The sequence below is a fragment of the Ylistrum balloti genome, unplaced genomic scaffold (assembly GCF_031769215.1).
Source record: "Ylistrum balloti isolate Yb309-2 unplaced genomic scaffold, AGI_CSIRO_Ybal_v1 Utg369672, whole genome shotgun sequence".
Taxonomy (NCBI): Eukaryota; Metazoa; Mollusca; class Bivalvia; order Pectinida; family Pectinidae; genus Ylistrum; species Ylistrum balloti.
In genome coordinates, this window is record NW_026781917.1 from 993,573 (window position 1) to 1,013,124 (window position 19,552).

At 33.3% G+C, this 19,552-nt stretch overlaps 1 protein-coding gene across 1 annotated transcript; it reads left to right on the forward strand.

Annotated features, from left to right (window-relative positions):
* Nucleotides 1-599: 599 nt before the first annotated feature.
* Nucleotides 600-9,524, forward strand: LOC132562454 (uncharacterized). Its single transcript, XM_060227199.1, has 8 exons — nucleotides 600-770; nucleotides 2,955-3,134; nucleotides 3,285-3,445; nucleotides 4,007-4,132; nucleotides 5,530-5,691; nucleotides 7,379-7,537; nucleotides 8,327-8,409; nucleotides 9,289-9,524. Exons 1-8 carry the CDS (start codon nucleotides 600-602, stop codon nucleotides 9,522-9,524), a joined length of 1,278 nt encoding a protein of 425 aa, XP_060083182.1.
* The last annotated feature ends 10,028 nt before the right edge of the window (nucleotides 9,525-19,552 follow it).

A 19,552-nucleotide genomic window follows, 5' to 3' on the forward strand; every position in this document is an offset into this window, starting at 1 on the left:
CCGAGGTGTGCTTATCACAAGACAATAACCCCAGGTGATGAACACACTATATCTGATTCAAAATCCAAGGTGTGCTTATCACAAGACAATAACCCCATTTGAGCTGGGGCGACAACACACTTCCACTGACTTAAAGTCAGGGAAGGGCTTATTACAGGACAATGGAATACAGACATATTTATTTAATGGCAACATCTATTTTCCAGAAGACGTATTGAGATTCATCCTTTAAAAAATTGCTCTTATTATCTAACCACTAATCAGTAATAGGCCCACCCATACATATTGCTGTAAAGGATAGATACAAACAAATACTATGCTTTACATGTGTTATATTATTGTTCTGCTGTCCGACATTCTTGATGAAAATTTGCGATATTTTCAGTCAGAATTTTTAATTTTGGCCCCTTAGGCTTGTTTTGTGATACATATAAAGGTATACTAACCCTGATAGGAATCGTGATATAAATTGTATAATATGTATATATGTCTTTTACATATGATTAAAGATGTAATATCAGAATTATCTATATGTCACAAATATTGCATATTGCTGACCCTTAGGGAATTTTCATGAACCTACCCTGATTCCTACCCCGATGGAGCTGTACTGTGATCACTATGGAAACAGAGTGCATCTCCTCAGTTCCCCAATGAAGGTCAAAAGAAATGAAGAGAAACCTAGTAGCCATGTCCTTTTCTGGACAGGAGCAGACGGACGAAGGTCAAAGGTTAATCTAAATGCCAAAGTCAAACAGTCAGTCTATGAGGTAAATGTGATTAGGGACTACACTGAAGACGGTTTAGGTCAAAATTGTTACAATATTTTGAAGGGATTTTGATCATTGCTTTGCTGAAGGGTGATATATAAAGTAAAAATTGTTAGACTCATAGCCTGTTTCTTGCATCCCTTGAAAATTATACCCAAGATAAAAAAAAAATAAAGAAGAAAAAGAAAAAAAAATCATAACATTATTTGTAAAAAAAATCATTTTTATCACAGACTTACATATCTAAGTCCATTAATTAACATGCTACTATGAGAAATCAATTAATGGGTAACATGTTCATATCTTGATACTATCCTTGATGAAATGATGAAAAAAAAAATAATAATAATAATAAAAAAGGGTGAAAATACCAACTGTTTTTGTAAACCCCACAGAAAAGCAAGTTTTTGACTCCAACATTATGGTTTTGGGTTGGTTTTATATCGTTTCATGTCCTGTTAACAGCTGTGGTCATTTTGGTATGGTCAAACACTTTATATACTAACTATTGATACAGGTAAAGCTGATTTTTACTTTAATCTTTCTTGTTAATGCTCCCTGAATGTTTTTGGGGGAGCATATAGACAATGTGTAGTGTTCCAAATTCAGGACCTACAACACCCTCTTCACTGAGTTATTTTCCTTTGTTGAAATTCAATGTCTAGAGCACAGCTTTAAATTCCTTGCATTTAAATTAGGATAACAAAACATGGTGGATACATTGATCATTGACTCCTAAATTACAGAGTTATTGCCCTTCATTTAAGATTTCGTCATGAGCATAGCTTTGCTTGCATTAAAACTAGGATAATGAAAGTAGGTGTGTACATTGATCATTCTCTGAGAATGTGCAGTATACTGAAGTCAATGCCTGAAACCCCTTAATTACAGAATGATTGCCCTGTTTTTGAGCCCAATAAAGTCATTTTCGGAGAGCATCATCAGTTTCGCTGATATTTTCTTTTATGTATATTTATCATGTTACCAGGTATCTTTCCAAGAGATCAGTATTTATTGCTAGTAAGTGTCTAAAGTGGTTCTGAACCTTCAACTCGAAGGAGGTGGGGACCTTGATAACTGAGAATCAGTCAGTAGATTAACAGACTACTCAACCTCAGGAGAGGTTTGTGATATTCCTACTCAGGATGGTTAGTGTTTATCAGGAAGCTGAGGTCATGACTGATCTGAGCTGGCTCGGTTGTGTTCTTGGGCAAGATACTTTTCCTTAATAGCTCTGGATGGCATGCTACAGACTTTCTGTATATTGTTCGGTATAGCCACCTGAGCTGCTACAAGGCATCTCCACCACAAAATACCACAGACTATTCACTGGGTAATAAACACATCAATTCTTGAGAAAATGTTGTGTTTCAGTTTTCTTTAGACATACATGTACATAAACCTTCAGCAATTTAAAGTTTTAGTACTATATAAACATTTTGATGCCCTTGTCATTTTATATGGGATAAAAGACATGTTTGAGAACCTCCCATCTGATTTGGTTTATTTCTTTGAGAAAGAGCAGATGTGATTGACTTTTTTTGTGAATATTGATAACTTGAGTAAATATGCATAAATTTTGGTGAAACTTGATTTTGAAGCCTTATATTAATTGCAGAATTATTTATAGAGTTATAGCCCTTTGTATATTTATTATCTTGGATGTTTTGAACACAATAATTTGAGTAGTTGTAATCAGGTTTTTAGGAAACCTGGTAGGCAGTATTATACCAACAACATCACAGACAGGTTCAACCTTGGAACCAGTTTCATTGTAACTTACATAGATATGACCCATTGAATTTTTTTCTAATGCTGGACCTGGTGAACATGATAATTTTAGTAAATATGATCAGGTTTTGATGAAATTTGGTGTGCAGCCTTATATCAATAAGATCTTGAATGAACATTACTGATTCAATGGTACTTTACAGAGTTATGGCCCTTCCCAGTTTTACTACCATATATCCATGCAAAGGCAACAACTTGAATGGTTTTTAATAAAACTCTGTATGCAGCCTTGTGTCATTAAGATCTCTCATTAATTCAACACTGGCACCGCATTGATGTAACTTACAATGTTATGGCACTTCACCGTTTAATTTTGGTTGCGGTTAGTAAAGTGACTATTTAGGCCGATGGGTCTCTTTAGATTTTTTTTGCCGATATGTTATTCCTTTGCAGGACAACAAAAATCGAGCATCAAAGGAACTGAGTAATGAAAAGAACAAAAATCCATTAAGAGGAAAGTATAATCGTCATCCTTTCATTTGCCATCTGAATAGTCTTGCTCGATTCTCCAGTACTATCGCCATTCCTGTCAGTTTCCAGCCTAACCAAGATGGTGTCAGCAAAGGTATTGTGGTGAGTAATGCTACTTTATACATGGAAGGTTCTGACACAGAAATGTCTTGTAGAAATAATATTTCAAAATGTATGGAAGATTCTGACAGAAAAATATTTTTGTGATTGATGATATTTCTACTAAAACATATGTCAATGCATCTTTCACAGTTTGTAGACTGTTCATGTCTGGAGACTTTCTTGGAGATCAAAGTTTCTATTAAAAACTTTGGTGAACTCTATTCTGGACAACCTGTTTGGGAGACAACTTCTGTGTCCAGGATGCTGACTTTTCAACATTCAGACCTTTTACCAATCCTTGTTTCACCCAGGTTTGTGATCAAGATGTTTTCAATGTTTTTCAAGACAAAGTCCTGACTGTATGTGATAAATGTACAAAACAAAATCCTCTTGGTTTGAAACTTTCTGAATACATACAGTTCTACTAGTGTTAGAATGTATGTGAAGGGAAATTTGAGAATTCTTTGACCACCCTGATAACAGGCATACTGAATATTGCTTAAGCACTACAAATCCCCTACTGACCCCCACAAGTGAGATCCCTAACAATGGTTTTCTAAAAATAGTAACAGAGACCTTGACCCAACACCCTAAAAATCGAACTTGTGAGTGTGAGGTCTGATCAAAATTCTTGTGAGTGGTTATTGCTCAACTTATCAACAGTTTTATGATGAAATAATTGAAGCATATTCATTTTTTAATTCAAATTTCAATTTCAGTTTAAAACACATTCTTGACCATCTACAATTTTCTATTCATTTAGGAACTGAAATGTGAAGTAAATAAATAAAGCTCTGTTTGTCAACAAATCTGTATTTGTGTTTATTTGATGCAAATGTTATTTTCTAAATTTGAACTCCCTGACTTTTCAGTGAAGTAAAATACTATGACAAGTACGGAGAGGAATTTGACAACGTGTACATATCAGATGTAAACATAGAATGTTGTGTGCCACAAGTGTACAGAAATCTGGTGTTATATGTCAACCAAGAGAACAAGTAAGTCCTACACACATACATTATACTGTTTACTTGTTCTATCACGTGGGGCTCATATTTTACAGTAGTTGTTCTCATTTTGGCTCGTTAATAATTTTTAATTTTGCTCATGTTTATGAACTGGTGTCTTTGTACACAGATATAAAGTATATTTTCAGGGATTTTCATTCATTTTAGAAATGTTCAACACGTATCTGACTTCACCTTATTTTTCTCCGCTGCCACTACAGCGAAATTAAATCCCTTGTAAATATCACCAACAATACACTTTATACATGTATAGATGATCATAAATGAGATTCTATTCATAGACACAATTCTGAAAATAGAATGAAAGTTCTTATAACACAGCCTTTGAACATTTAAGCGTGTGTTTCAATGACAACACATCACCTTCATTAGACAAATGACCATTGTGAAGTGTACAAGCACTGACGTACAAAGTGTACAAGATGTTAAGAAATCAGCCAACTTTTTCGAGTGTAATGTAATTTTACTTTTTTCTATAATCTTTATATATTTTCTACCATAGTGTAAATAAGATAACTGTACAGCTGGAAAGCTTGATCAGTTCTATACCATTTTGTACACTTTTTTCACTTTTTTCACACAATTTTCCATTTTACCACGTCTTTGTCAAAGTGATATTCAAAGTGAAAACTACGTACATTCCACACTGGTCATTTATTTGATGAAGGTGCCTGTGCATACTTAAATCTTTTTCTGGTTATGTTATAAGATCTTCTACATCCTTGATACTCCAGGGTTACAATAAATCTCTGCACTCCTGGAACATGTCATGTCAAAATTGAAAGTTCCATGAGCTACACCTTATGAACAAGATGAAAAGACGAGTTTAATTCTCTGATGTACATCAAACTAATCTCAAGGTCACATAACAGTATATTGTAATGGCTTTTAAGTTGAGTGTTGCTTGTTTGTAATCTTCAAAAGGAGCTTATCAGTCTGTGATTGGTCAGTTTTTTTTCTCCTTGAACCAGCAAATTACTTCTCTTGTGCCTTCAATTTTGCCATTAAATGTTCCAGGGATGTGAAGAGAAAGTTATTGTGACCCCTGGAGAATCGAGGATGTATATTCTATTGACATTACCAACCTGAAGAAACTGTTCCAAATCTTTTTGGTGATATACATTTTCGTCAGAGTTGATAAGAGACGATAAATGATGAATTTCTTAACTTTTTGATAGGTTGTACAGCGCTTTGTCAAAATTAGTCTTAATTTCAGTCTTTAGGTTACCATACTGAACTGATGTGGTGGATATATATCACCGATCACATCTTTATCCTGACCTGTAATAGGGCATTGAAAAAAATGTCTTCATAAGACATTCTTTCTTCATACTGTCTAACATGAATATTTCTTTCATTTAATCTAGCCTTGTCAAAAGTCTGAATGGGGATGGATTGACAGTAGAACATTTTGACTTTGTAGACAAAATGGTTGTCTGTCGAAATGTTATTATCATGTTCAACAAGGAGAGACTCATTTTCGCAGATACCATCTCTTTGTTACCATTGGAAGTACTCATCACTGACAGGTGAGTAGCGTTTGTGTGAGTACTCATCACTGACAGGTGAGTAGCGTTTGTGTGAGTATATCATCCCGAGAGTATAAATGGAATGTAAATGGAAAGTATAAGTACATGTTGCCATAACACTGATATTGGTTGGTGAGACAATATCTGAAATGGAAGGAGTCACAGAGACGATATCCAAAAGTGGAGGGGTCACAGAGACGATATCCGAAAGGGGAGGGGTCACAGAGACGATATCCGAAAGTGGAGGGGTCACAGAGACGGAAAACCTGTCAACTAACCAAAGTATAGGTGACGAGTATAAATAAAGTGTAGACAGACTATGGTTAAGAGTAATTAGGGGTATTTTACATTAGATGATATGATTGGATAGTTTACATTAGAGGAGATGATTGGATAGTTTACATTAGAGGATATGATTGGATAGTTTACATTAGAGACTGTGATTGGATATTTTACATTAGAGGATATGATTGGATAGTTTACATTAGAGGATATGATTGGATATTTTACATTAGAGGATATGATTGGATAGTTTACATTAGAGGATATGATTGGATAGTTTACATTAGAGGAGATGATTGGATAGTTTACATTAGAGGAGATGATTGGATAGTTTACATTAGAGGAGATGATTGGATAGTTTACATTAGAGGAGATGATTGGATAGTTTACATTAGAGGATATGATTGGATTGGATAGTTTACATTAGAGGATATGATTGGAAAGTTTACATTAGATGATATGATTGGATAGATTACATTAGAGACTGTGATTGGATATTTTACATTAGAGGATATGATTGGATAGTTTACATTAGAGGACTGTGATTGGATATTTTACATTAGAGGATATGATTGGATAGTTTACATTATGATTGGATAGTTTACATTAGAGATATGAGATGATATGGATAGTTTACATTAGAGGATATGATTGGATAGTTTACATTAGAGACTGTGTTTACATTGGATATTTTACATTAGAGGATATGATTGGATAGTTTACATTAGAGGAGATGATTGGATAGTTTACATTAAAGGGATATGATTGGATAGTTTACATTAGAGGCTGTGATTGGGTATCTTACATTAGAGGATATGATTGGATATTTTATGTTTGACTGTGCTAATTTTATATCTTTAATATGAGAGGGTAATATGATATTTTACATTTGGTAGAATTGTTGGATATTTTACTTTTGATAGAATTGTTGGATATTTTACATTTGAGTGTGTGACTGGGTATTTTACATTTGAGTGTGTGACTGGGTATTTTACATTTGAGAGTATGACTGGGTATTTTACATTTGAGTGTGTGACTGGGTATTTTACATTTGAGAGTGTGACTGGGTATTTTACATTTGAGAGTATGACTGGGTATTTTACATTTGAGTGTGTGACTGGGTATTTTACATTTGAGTGTGTGACTGGGTATTTTACATTTGAGAGTGTGACTGGGTATTTTACATTTGAGTGTATGACTGGGTATTTTACATTTGAGTGTGTGACTGGGTATTTTACATTTGAGTGTATGATCAGAAAATTCACATTTTATGGGATGTTTGGATACTTTACCAGGTACATTTTAGAGTAAATTTGTTTTACATTGATTGCTGGTATAAATAAATTAATTGTCACAAGGAAAAACTGAGTTCTGTAATTACCAAGTACTTTCATATTCTATACAGAATTCATACTTCGCTACCAAATGGAGTAGTTTACAAAGAAAGGATAAAACACCTAAATGTGATCGGTGAAAAAGAGATTAAGAAGGAGTCAGGAATCACATGTAACATGGTAGCCATAGCGATGGACACACATTTGATTGTTGTGGAAATACCATTATGGTAAGTCTGTCCCTGACACAGCGTACACCTGTCTCTATGTCTTAGAGTCTGGAAACCTGAATTATGATAATTAGTGTGTTTCATGTTTAACTCACATGCCATGATTATAATCAGCTGTACAACATACTTAATTGACATACAATACAAAATAATTCTGTGTCATATTTGTTCACAAAGACAGTGTTTACTATAGCAGACTTTGAGGTTTGTTTTCTGTGTTGTATTGCCTCAACATAACATCCATATATGTATGGTAGTACAAGGTTTGCTTCTGAAACTGCAGTTAAAGAAATATACAGTTATGACAATATGAAACCTCATGAAGCCTACTTTTCAAATACGAATTTCTGTAATTCAAGTTTATAAAAAACAACATTTCTGTCATTCTATTATTCTTTCTTATGCCTTTATTTAATTAGATCTTTAGATATTTTACGATACGTAAGAGGTGATTTGACTATTTTTTTTAGTCTATAGTCTCTGTTTTAATGAAAAATGAATAAGCTTGTTTGTATATGAAGGAGGGGACTTGATAGATATTGTGAGGTATGTGATGAAAATTGAAAATTTCTTTTGAACCTGTAAATAATACCGTTATAGTTTGCATTACCATTCACTGGTTTGCATCAAGTAGGGAGGAAGATTTAAGGAATATGAAAAATCTTACGTATTATCATTTCAATTCATGGCATGTTTCAGAATATACAAACATACTGATGTTTCTTGTAAAATTGTCTGATATAAAATGTCATATCATGTCTAAATGTTTCTCGTATGTTTGAACACCAGTGAAGAACCAGAGTTTGTTGAGATTAAGATGTGTGTTGAAGTTCCTGGCCTTGCTAAAGATATCTGCTTCATCAGCCCTCATGGTAAGTATTTTTTGTAATGTTATTATGTCATCAAGCTAAGTTTGAAGCATAATGTTATCGTTCAGTTTCTTAGACTTTATGGGAATCAATAATGGGTGTAATTTTCGTTGGGCTTAGTTTTTGCTATTTTTAAGAAGGATTGGATCTGGATAAGTACATTTTTATCCACAAGATAAAAAATGATAAAGAAACCAATGGTATGTTTCGTTATTTCCATGAAAAATTCACGATTTTTACATTAAACTTTTTGTAAATCCCAGAAAATTTTAACATTAAAAACAAGAGAATCGGTAGAACCCATTGATGTACCCCGAATAAATGCTAGTATGAAAAATAGCAAAGGGCCATAACTCCTGAATTACGCAATGGAGAGTTATGGTTAATGTACACTGCACTTCTCATGGAGATCTATCTACCTAAGAAGTTTCATGTTGATAACTCATCAAGTTTTTGAGATATGCTTCAGATAAAATTATGACTGATGGACAAACAGACAAACAAATGAACAATGTGGCAACTATATGCTCTGCCTTTGTGGAGCATAAAGATCAACTTGTGGAATAAATCACATTTCTTTAGCTAATTAAATGAATGTATGGAAAGGCTTTTTGAAAGGTAACCTAGAACAAAAATAATGGTTCCATCTCCAGCACCAAATTGCCAAACTATTACCTTGATAAAGAAAGTTCTGGTGTTGAAACAGTGACCAACATAATACTGTCATGATTCTTTAATTTAAATTAATGATACTGCAGTGTGTAGTGTTATATCTTTAAATAAATTAAACATACATGAGTAGAATAAGTGAAATAGTGAAACCAGTATTAATAGATTAAAACTACAGCATCATTTAAATTTAACCCCTGTCTGGTTCCACAGCTGGTTTTCTGGTGTCAGTGACCCAGCACGACAAAGCAGACTACTTGCCCCGAGAGACGCTCTACCATTTGGATTCAAGTGGCAGACTCCAGGGGCTGTTGCCTGGACTTGGCAAGGGGCCACGCTCATTTCTACCCCTTATGCTGTCAGCTGAGGGGACAGAATCAGACAGAAAGGCTTGGCACATATACCTGAGGGATGGACATGATGGAATCATGTGTATTCGCCTAGATTAAGTAATGATATAGGAACAGACTGTAAGACTTTTAAGGAATCTTCAGTTTCGTAACTGTGCTTCTGTGAGAGATCATAACATTTCCTTGATTTTTCTGATGTCTGTTCGCTAGCTGTTTGCTAGCTGTTCGCTAGTGATGGCAGTTACTTTTATTTTACCAGATTTACACCAAAAACACTCCTTCCCTTACAACCCTCTCTACTTAGTGTCCGAAATAAAAGTTCAAGACAAAATAAACCACTGGCCAATGTACACATGTATCCCTCCAAGCATAGTAGTTATAGTCAGCAAGGATTAACTTTGGTGACACTAATTAATTAGATAATTGGGCAGTGTACTTGTCTAGACCTTGATTATGTGGCCAGGTGGTCAGTGTAACTTGTTAATGGTTCTATTTGACAAGCTGACTTATGACCTACAAATGTACCGAGCGGGATCTCTGGAAAAGGAGATTACCTCTTTTCTTGTCAATATCAGGAAGTAGGGCAAGGGATTGAAAATCGGGAAACTTCTGTTTAAATTGACCAAATTGGCAAGTATGACAATTCAATTGCAAAACCGGCCTGGAAATGTGTAATTATTCTAGCAGTACCAGAGAAGTTTGATATTTAAAATCAATGTTCAGATCTGAAAACCTCTCTGATTGTAGAATCTCAAGGTCTTGAGGAGTTTATTGGTATACATATGATTGGTTTATATGCTTTGACTGACAAGAAGTATCCAGTTATTATGGTTTTTCATATCTATTTTTTTTCTAATTTCTGAAAAATTGATTATATTTGCATTTCTGTCAAAAATGTCACAATTGTTCTCTTAACTGATATTGTAACCTTTGGAAGTAAACATAATGAATTCTTTATATTGACACTCCACAACCTTCCTATATACAGTCCACACCCCTCCTATATACAGTCCACACCCATCCTATATACAGTCCACACCCCTCCTATATACACTCCACACCCCTCCTATATACAGCCCACACCCCTCCTATACACACTCCACACCCCTCCTATATACAGCCCACACCCCTCCTTTATACATCCCACACCCCTCCTATATACACTCCACACCCCTCCTATATGCAGTCCACACGCCTCCTTTATACAGCTCACACCCCTCCTATATACACTCCACACCCCTCCTATATACACTCCACACCCCTCCTATATACAGTCCACACGCCTCCTTTATACAGCCCACACCCCTCCTATATACAGCCCACACCCCTCCTTTATACAGCCCACACCCCTCCTATATACAGCCCACACCCCTCCTATATACAGCCCACACCCCTCCTTTATACAGCCCACACCCCTCCTATATACACTCCACACCCCTCCTATATACAGTCCACACCCCTCCTTTATACAGCCCACACCCCTCCTATATACAGTCCACACCCCTCCTATATACAGTCCACACCCCTCCTATATACAGCCCACACCCCTCCTATATACAGTCCACACCCCTCCTATTTACAGTCCTCAACCCTCCTATATACACTCCACACCCTTCCTATATACAGTCCACACCCCTCCTTTATACATCCCACACCCCTCCTATATACAGTCCACACCCCTCCTATATACAGCCCACACCCCTCCTTTATACTTCCCACACCCCTCCTATATACAGTCCACACCCCTCCTATATACAGCCCACACCCCTCCTTTATACTTCCCACACCCCTCCTATATACAGTCCACACCCCTCCTATTTACACTCCACACCCCTCCTATATACAGTCCACACCCCTCCTTTATACAGCCCACACCCCTCCTATATACAGTCCACACCCCTCCTTTTTACAGTCCTCAACCCTCCTATATACACTCCACACCCTTGCTATATACAGTCCACACCCCTCCTATATACAGTTCACACCTGTCCTATTTACACTCCACACCCCTCCTATATACAGTCCACACCCCTCCTTTATACAGCCCACACCCCTCCTATATACAGTCCACACCCCTCCTATTTACACTCCACACCCCTCCTATATACAGTCCACACCCCTCCTATATACAGTTCACACCCCTCCTTTTTACAGTCCTCAACCCTCCTATATACACTCCACACCCCTCCTATATACAGCCCACACCCCTCCTATATACAGTCCACACCCCTCCTATATACACTCCACACCCCTCCTATATACAGTCCACACCCCTCCTATATACAGTCCACACCCCTCCTTTTTACAGTCCTCAACCCTCCTATATACACTCCACACCCCTCCTATATACAGTCCACACCCCTCCTTTTTACAGTCCTCAACCCTCCTATATACACTCCACACCCCTCCTATTTACACTCCACACCCCTCCTATATACACTCCACACCCTTCCTATATACAGTCCACACCCCTCCTATATACACTCCACACCCCTCCTATTTACAGTCCTCAACCCTCCTATATACACTCCACACCCCTCCTATATACAGTCCACACCCCTCCTATATACAGTCCACACCCCTCCTTTTTACAGTCCTCAACCCTCCTATATACACTCCACACCCCTCCTATATACAGTCCACACCCCTCCTATATACAGTCCACACCCCTCCTATTTACAGTCCTCAACCCTCCTATATACACTCCACACCCTTCCTATATACAGTCCACACCCCTCCTATATGCACTCCACACCCCTCCTATTTACAGTCCTCAACCCTCCTATATACACTCCACACCCTTCCTATATACACTCCACACCCTTGCTATATACACTCCACACCCTTGCTATATACAGTCCACACCCCTCCTATATACACTCCACACCCTTCCTATATACAGTTCACACCTGTCCTATATACAGTTCACACCTGTCCTATGTTATATACAATGACTCACCGATTGTATTGGTTGGATATAGACTTTAGAACTCTGACTTTTGATCTGAACAACATGTAAAGACACAAAAGATATGGAATAACTTTTTTACCATGTATATATATTAATAACAACACTGTTAGTCCAGGAAGGGCAAAATCATTATGAATTTTGGTGAAGGAATGAAAATATGACAGTTTGAAAATCCAAAATCCAAAAGTGCCATGTAGATTTTTAGGTCTGATGACCGAAGGGTCTGATGACCTATTGCAATCGCCTTTTGTTTGGCGGCTTCCGGCATCTATCGTACGTCGTCCATCGTAAACATTTTCTACTTCTTCTCAAGTTCTACATGTCTCATTGAGATGAAACTTACCTGAAATGATCCTGACATGATCAGGTTGGCCATCTTGAAAACACATTTTCGACTTCTTCTCAAGTTCAAAATTTGAAATCTTGTATTTTATGTCAGATGACCGTTAAGGCCAATGGACCTCTTGTTTTTGATAAAAGAAAATGGAATTTTCAGGTCATGATTATCATGATATATTCGATAATTAGCATATTTCTGTGCTAAAATTGTCTATTGTGGTTATTGTATTGTAAATTTTAGACTTATTTACATAAATACTCCATTTTGGTGTCAATGTTAGATAAACGTTACTATAATTAACACATTGTATTGTTATATGACTGAGAATATCCCATCGCTGTGATTGGCCAAGAGGTCTTCTGCAGGTTTGACAAATGCAATCTTAATTTTATAACAGAAGAATTTCTGCTTGGGAACAAAATATCCATGACACATGGTTATCATAGCAAATTGATAACCTAGACTAAACAGAAATCCATCGAATTTCTATGACACAGGGTTATCATTACAAATTGATAGGCTGGGCTAAAAATCAACCTCTTCTTTTCGTTTTAATATGGACATCTTAATTTTCATGTCATGTAACAAACATTACAATATCTTTTAGACTAATACAATCATTTGTTGACTTCCAAAATATGATATTCCTCTCAGCCTGCATGGGAGACATCGCCTTAACCTTTAACAAAGTGATATTTTTTTTCAAAATATTTCAAGCCTCTGAAAGGGTCAATGAGAGATTAACTTCTGAAATATGTAGATTTTCATTGAATCTTGTGACAATGCTATATTTTCATGGTCACCTTGTTTAGTTTTCTATTTATCATTAATAGCAGTGTATCTAGTTTTAGCTGATTTACTTGATCATATGTGTATAATATTGTCACTGAAGCACGTAGAGAAGACTTTCCTGGCACTTTTATTATTACAAAGACTGTCAAAGGAAAATGCATAACCTAAATATGGTAAAGTTTTTATTCAAATATCTATCTCTTCATTATTGTTTGTTTATTTATTTGGGTTTTTTTATCTATCTCTTCATTTCTTCATTATTGTTTATTTATTTGGGTTTTTTATCTATCTCTTCATTTCTTCATTATTGTTTGTTTATTTATTTGGGTTTTTTATCTATCTCTTCATTTCTTCATTATTGTTTATTTATTTGGGTTTTTTATCTATCTCTTCATTTCTTCATTATTGTATGTTTATTTATTTGGGTTTTTTATCTATCTCTTCATTTCTTCATTATTGTTTATTTATTTGGGTTTTTTATCTATCTCTTCATTTCTTCATTATTGTTTGTTTATTTATTTGGGTTTTTTATCTATCTCTTCATTTCTTCATTATTGTTTGTTTATTTATTTGGGTTTTTTATCTATCTCTTCATTTCTTCATTATTGTTTGTTTATTTATTTGGGTTTTTTATCTATCTCTTCATTTCTTCATTATTGTTTGTTTATTTATTTGGGTTTTTTATCTATCTCTTCATTTCTTCATTATTGTTTGTTTATTTATTTGGGTTTTTTATCTATCTCTTCATTTCTTCATTTCTTCATTATTGTTTATTTATTTGGGTTTTTTATCTATCTCTTCATTTCTTCATTATTGTTTATTTATTTGGGTTTTTTATCTATCTCTTCATTTCTTCATTATTGTTTATTTATTTGGGTTTTTTATCTATCTCTTCATTTCTTCATCATTGTTTGTTTATTTATTTGGGTTTTTTATCTATCTCTTCATTTCTTCATTATTGTTTATTTATTTATTTGGGTTTTTTATCTATCTCTTCATTTCTTCATTATTGTTTATTTATTTGGGTTTTTTATCTATCTCTTCATTTCTTCATTATTGTTTATTTATTTGGGTTTTTTATCTATCTCTTCATTTCTTCATTATTGTTTGTTTATTTATTTGGGTTTTTTATCTATCTCTTCATTTCTTCATTATTGTTTATTTATTTATTTGGGTTTTTTATCTATCTCTTCATTTCTTCATTATTGTTTATTTATTTATTTGGGTTTTTTATCTATCTCTTCATTTCTTCATTATTGTTTGTTTATTTATTTGGGTTTTTTATCTATCTCTTCATTTCTTCATTATTGTTTGTTTATTTATTTGGGTTTTTTATCTATCTCTTCATTTCTTCATTATTGTTTGTTTATTTATTTGGGTTTTTTATCTATCTCTTCATTTCTTCATTATTGTTTGTTTATTTATTTGGGTTTTTTATCTATCTCTTCATTTCTTCATTATTGTTTGTTTATTTATTTGGGTTTTTTATCTATCTCTTCATTTCTTCATTATTGTTTGTTTATTTATTTGGGTTTTTTATCTATCTCTTCATTTCTTCATTATTGTTTGTTTATTTATTTGGGTTTTTTATCTCTCTCTTCATTTCTTCATTATTGTTTGTTTATTTATTTGGGTTTTTTATCTATCTCTTCATTTCTTCATTATTGTTTGTTTATTTATTTGGGTTTTTTATCTCTCTCTTCATTTCTTCATTATTGTTTGTTTATTTATTTGGGTTTTTTATCTATCTCTTCATTTCTTCATTATTGTTTGTTTATTTATTTGGGTTTTTTATCTATCTCTTCATTTCTTCATTATTGTTTGTTTATTTATTTGGGTTTTTTATCTATCTCTTCATTTCTTCATTATTGTTTATTTATTTGGGTTTTTTATCTATCTCTTCATTTCTTCATTATTGTTTGTTTATTTATTTGGGTTTTTTATCTATCTCTTCATTTCTTCATTATTGTTTGTTTATTTATTTGGGTTTTTTATCTATCTCTTCATTTCTTCATTATTGTTTATTTATTTGGGTTTTTTATCTATCTCTTCATTTCTTCATTATTGTTTGTTTATTTATTTGGGTTTTTTATCTATCTCTTCATTTCTTCATTATTGTTTGTTTATTTATTTGGGTTTTTTATCTATCTCTTCATTTCTTCATTATTGTTTATTTATTTGGGTTTTTTATCTCTCTCTTCATTTCTTCATTATTGTTTATTTATTTGGGTTTTTTATCTATCTCTTCATTTCTTCATTATTGTTTATTTATTTATTTGGGTTTTTTATCTGTCTTTTCATTAATTCATTATTTTATTCATTTATTCATTCATTTGTATTTTTTCATCATTTGGTATTTTTGTGACAGTCGTGGTTACCTCTATTCGTTTTAATTTCAAGGTATCTATTTTTCATGATTATGTTCTATTGAGTTAAAAAAGATTTTTAAAAGGAAAAATACTATGATAGAATATGTTCACTCAGTTTCTGTGATATCTGTGATGTTTTTAAAGTTAAGATGTATACATGGATAAGGTGTATAAAATATATCTTGTTTTGGATATGTTTATTCTGGCATTCCAGAATCTATTTTTTGCTATGCTTTTACATATACATAATACTGTGATCCAATATCGTGATTGTTTTTTGTGAGTTTTATGAACATGTTTGACAGTTTGATACACCAAGAACACTTATTTTGGGAACTTTTTTATTCAACAGTTCATGTACAAATGTACATACCTATATCACAAAACAAATGTATGTTACAAAAAAGATATCACAATTATTGACATTTTGGCACTTTTATGGGATGACATGAAAAAATGATGGTGGCATGTCTAATGAAAAGAGGAGATCAGTTTCAAGGTAACGATCAGGACAATAAAGGGGGGTAAATTCGATAGTGAAAAATAGATAGGATCAAGGATTACAAGAATCAGTGGTTTTGTCGATAAGTCAAGAAACTGTGAAATCAGCATCTTTTGTGGGGAATTTATAGTGATAATTATTTGTGCCAATGAAAGGGAGTTTTCATTTTCCTCTGCTTTTATTGTTTTTAATTGAAAATAATTAAATAAATGATAATAACCCCAATCCCACAAAAAAGGTATCAGGAAATTTGAGCTCCATGGCAATATATTATTTCATGGCTAGTTGAAACTTCAGTCTGTTGTTTGCTTGCTGTTTACGATTCACTATCATCAATATATATATATATGCCAGTTTGAAATGCATTAATGTCACTGAAATACTGGTTATTATCATGACCTTTCCGAATTACAAGAAATGCTATAATCAGTTTACATTGTTATGCCCTTGGACAATAAGGTTACAGAGTTGAAATGAATTTGTATTTTGGAATGTTAAAATTAAAAAAAATAAATCTAAAACCTGAACATTAAATACCAATGTGATTAGTTTTAAATAAATCTGATTATATGTTAATTAATCTTCGTAAATCACCGTTTTATCTTTCAATCTGAAGGGCTATAACCCTATGAATTTGTTGGCAAAATTAGTAAAAAAATCTTCATATTCTTGTTAAAATAAATAAGATATAGTATACAAAGGAAATGGTTATTAGGGGGGGCTACTTAAGTGATCTATAACGATACATACAAGAGAAAGTGGTGGGATGTTCAGTGACTTTACCTTATCATTGTAACAATGATTTCCTTTGAAAGATATACATACGTTATTCATGGTATGGATCTGACTTTTCTGAAAGAAAAAAAAAAAGTTTCTACTTGATATATTGCTGAACTATCTAAAATATCACAAAATTGGTTACAATATTCACACCACAAAGTGAAAATCAAAAGACAATTAAAATAAAAATTCCAAAGCACCATTTGGTTAAGGTACGAAAAGTTAATAAAAATTTGAACTCCATCTGATGCTAAAAGAATTTTGGGAACATTTCGTTAGCACCTTGTTAAGAATTGAAATCAAAATTAAATGTTACAAATATACTGGCAATCTGAAAGTGATTTATGGTATGGATTTCAATTATACCAAGTACCAATGTATTAGAATCAGGTTCATCAACATAGACACTTAATTGGGCGGTAACTTGTTATTTGAAATACATATGCAAAATTGTGTATATGATACTAAAATAATTTTTAAGACAACTTTTTGAAAATAATTTTGTTTATGTTTTATTCAAGTTGTGAAGGATTGTAATGTAAATTCAATTCTTAGGAAATAAAACTTAATTAAATATGTCCAAACAAACATCAATTTGTTCTTTTAATGTCAGAGCAAGCTCTTGTGTCATATGTGATTTTCTTTTTTTTTTTATAATTCTCAAGATGAAGTTAATAACTTTAAAATACAAATGCTTTTCTGTTTAATGAAAAGATGAGTGGATGTTCCTCATTTCTAACTGTGTTAACAAATTACAATCACATCTACATGTACTTCACATTTAATGTTAATAGTCAATATACACATAAATTATAAATAAATCAACATTGTTAATATGAAATTAGATGTAGTAAATAGGATCATAAAATTTTAGATGTAAATTTTAAACTTGATCAACACACAAATACAAAATCAGAAAATTAAAGGTTTTATAAAAGATCGCAACACAAATCAATAATGTATTGCCAAATCAAATAACCCTGACAGTTCTGAAAATGTTACAACTGGATAATGAAAATTAACAAGGAACAAAATTAGTGATGATTACAACGTAAAAATATGGCAACACGCTACACCGATAAAAACAGTGTGCAGAGGTGTGAGCATTTTTCAATACCAGATGCCGCAGCAATCACATTGCTAGACAAATTCTAAAAAGTTAATACATACATTTCATAAACTATATCAGATTACACGACACACTCTGAAATCTCATTGTGAGTGATCCTAAATTTTATATAAAACAGAAGCACATTTTGCCCTGTTAATTTTCACTGGAGGATTTATGTTCCTTACATAAACACCTAACTTACTTTCAAATGCAGAGAAAATGATATGAAGAAATTATTTTAATTATATACTAAACTTTAGCTGCCAGCAGTACTAGAACTTAATGAGTGTATATATATGTTTTTTTTTACTTTTGATGATGATATTTTAAAAATGCTGAAATTCTGTTGCTGCGTTTCACTGTTATGCATAGGGCATCAGAATCGGCATACTTTATTTTGTGACCTGGAACAATTGAGTTTTAGTGACTTTTTGTAATCAATCCTTTCATTCTTTAAAATGTAAAAGAATTATACTGAAATAATGAGAAAAAAGAAACATTTAAAAAATTGTTTGACTTAATGAGCTCACAATAATAAATAAATAAATACATCTTAATTTGGGCAACATTCTTGTATTATATCTTTTTAAATGAGCCCAGCTTTTAGCAGAGAAACAAAAGTGGGATTTTAAATTATCAAAATGAGTGGGTTTACTTAGGAATTTATGCCTGAAGAAAAAACATTATTCTAACTCATATTTATGAATCCTCCATACTAGGAAAAAAGTAAGTTTAGCTTCCAAGCTTGGATCTTGTATTTAGAAAGTGGGATATGTGATACTAACTTATGGCAAGTTTTGCTGAAATCTTAGAGGAAAAAGAGAGAGAAAAAAAAAGAAAAAAATCTCAAATTAAGCTGCCTCACATGATTAATACATTGTTACATGTAAAGGAAATACGAGAGACCAGACTTGAATGCTTCATTGGTCTACCTCATCGGGCGTAGTCGGACTAAATCCTTTTGTCGCATCATCAGCGTGACCAAACTGTATGCTTGGCATAAACCACTTGTAGATGTTAGAAAATGTTACGCCTTGACCAACTGAGGTACATGACCCCATCTCCACCGCAGTATAATTTATATTAAGTAGGTGTTCGTCTCCTAACTTGTCATGTTTTGATGAAACCTTCATTACTCAACAATCGCACAATTTTCTCTAAAATGTTGTAACCAGAAGACTTGCTGTCATCTGTCATTGTGTCCACTTCATTATCATCTGTGGTGTTTGGCACTGAGTTTGATCTACCTAGAAATTTCTGTA

Excerpts from the sequence above, each read along its gene's own strand:
- LOC132562454 (XM_060227199.1), top strand. The coding sequence starts at position 600 with ATGGAGCTGTACTGTGATCACTATGGAAACAGAGTGCATCTCCTCAGT. Across the intron at positions 3,446-4,006 it reads CCAATCCTTGTTTCACCCAG|TGAAGTAAAATACTATGACA; the intron begins GTTTGTGATCAA and ends CTGACTTTTCAG. Across the intron at positions 4,133-5,529 it reads TATGTCAACCAAGAGAACAA|CCTTGTCAAAAGTCTGAATG; the intron begins GTAAGTCCTACA and ends CATTTAATCTAG.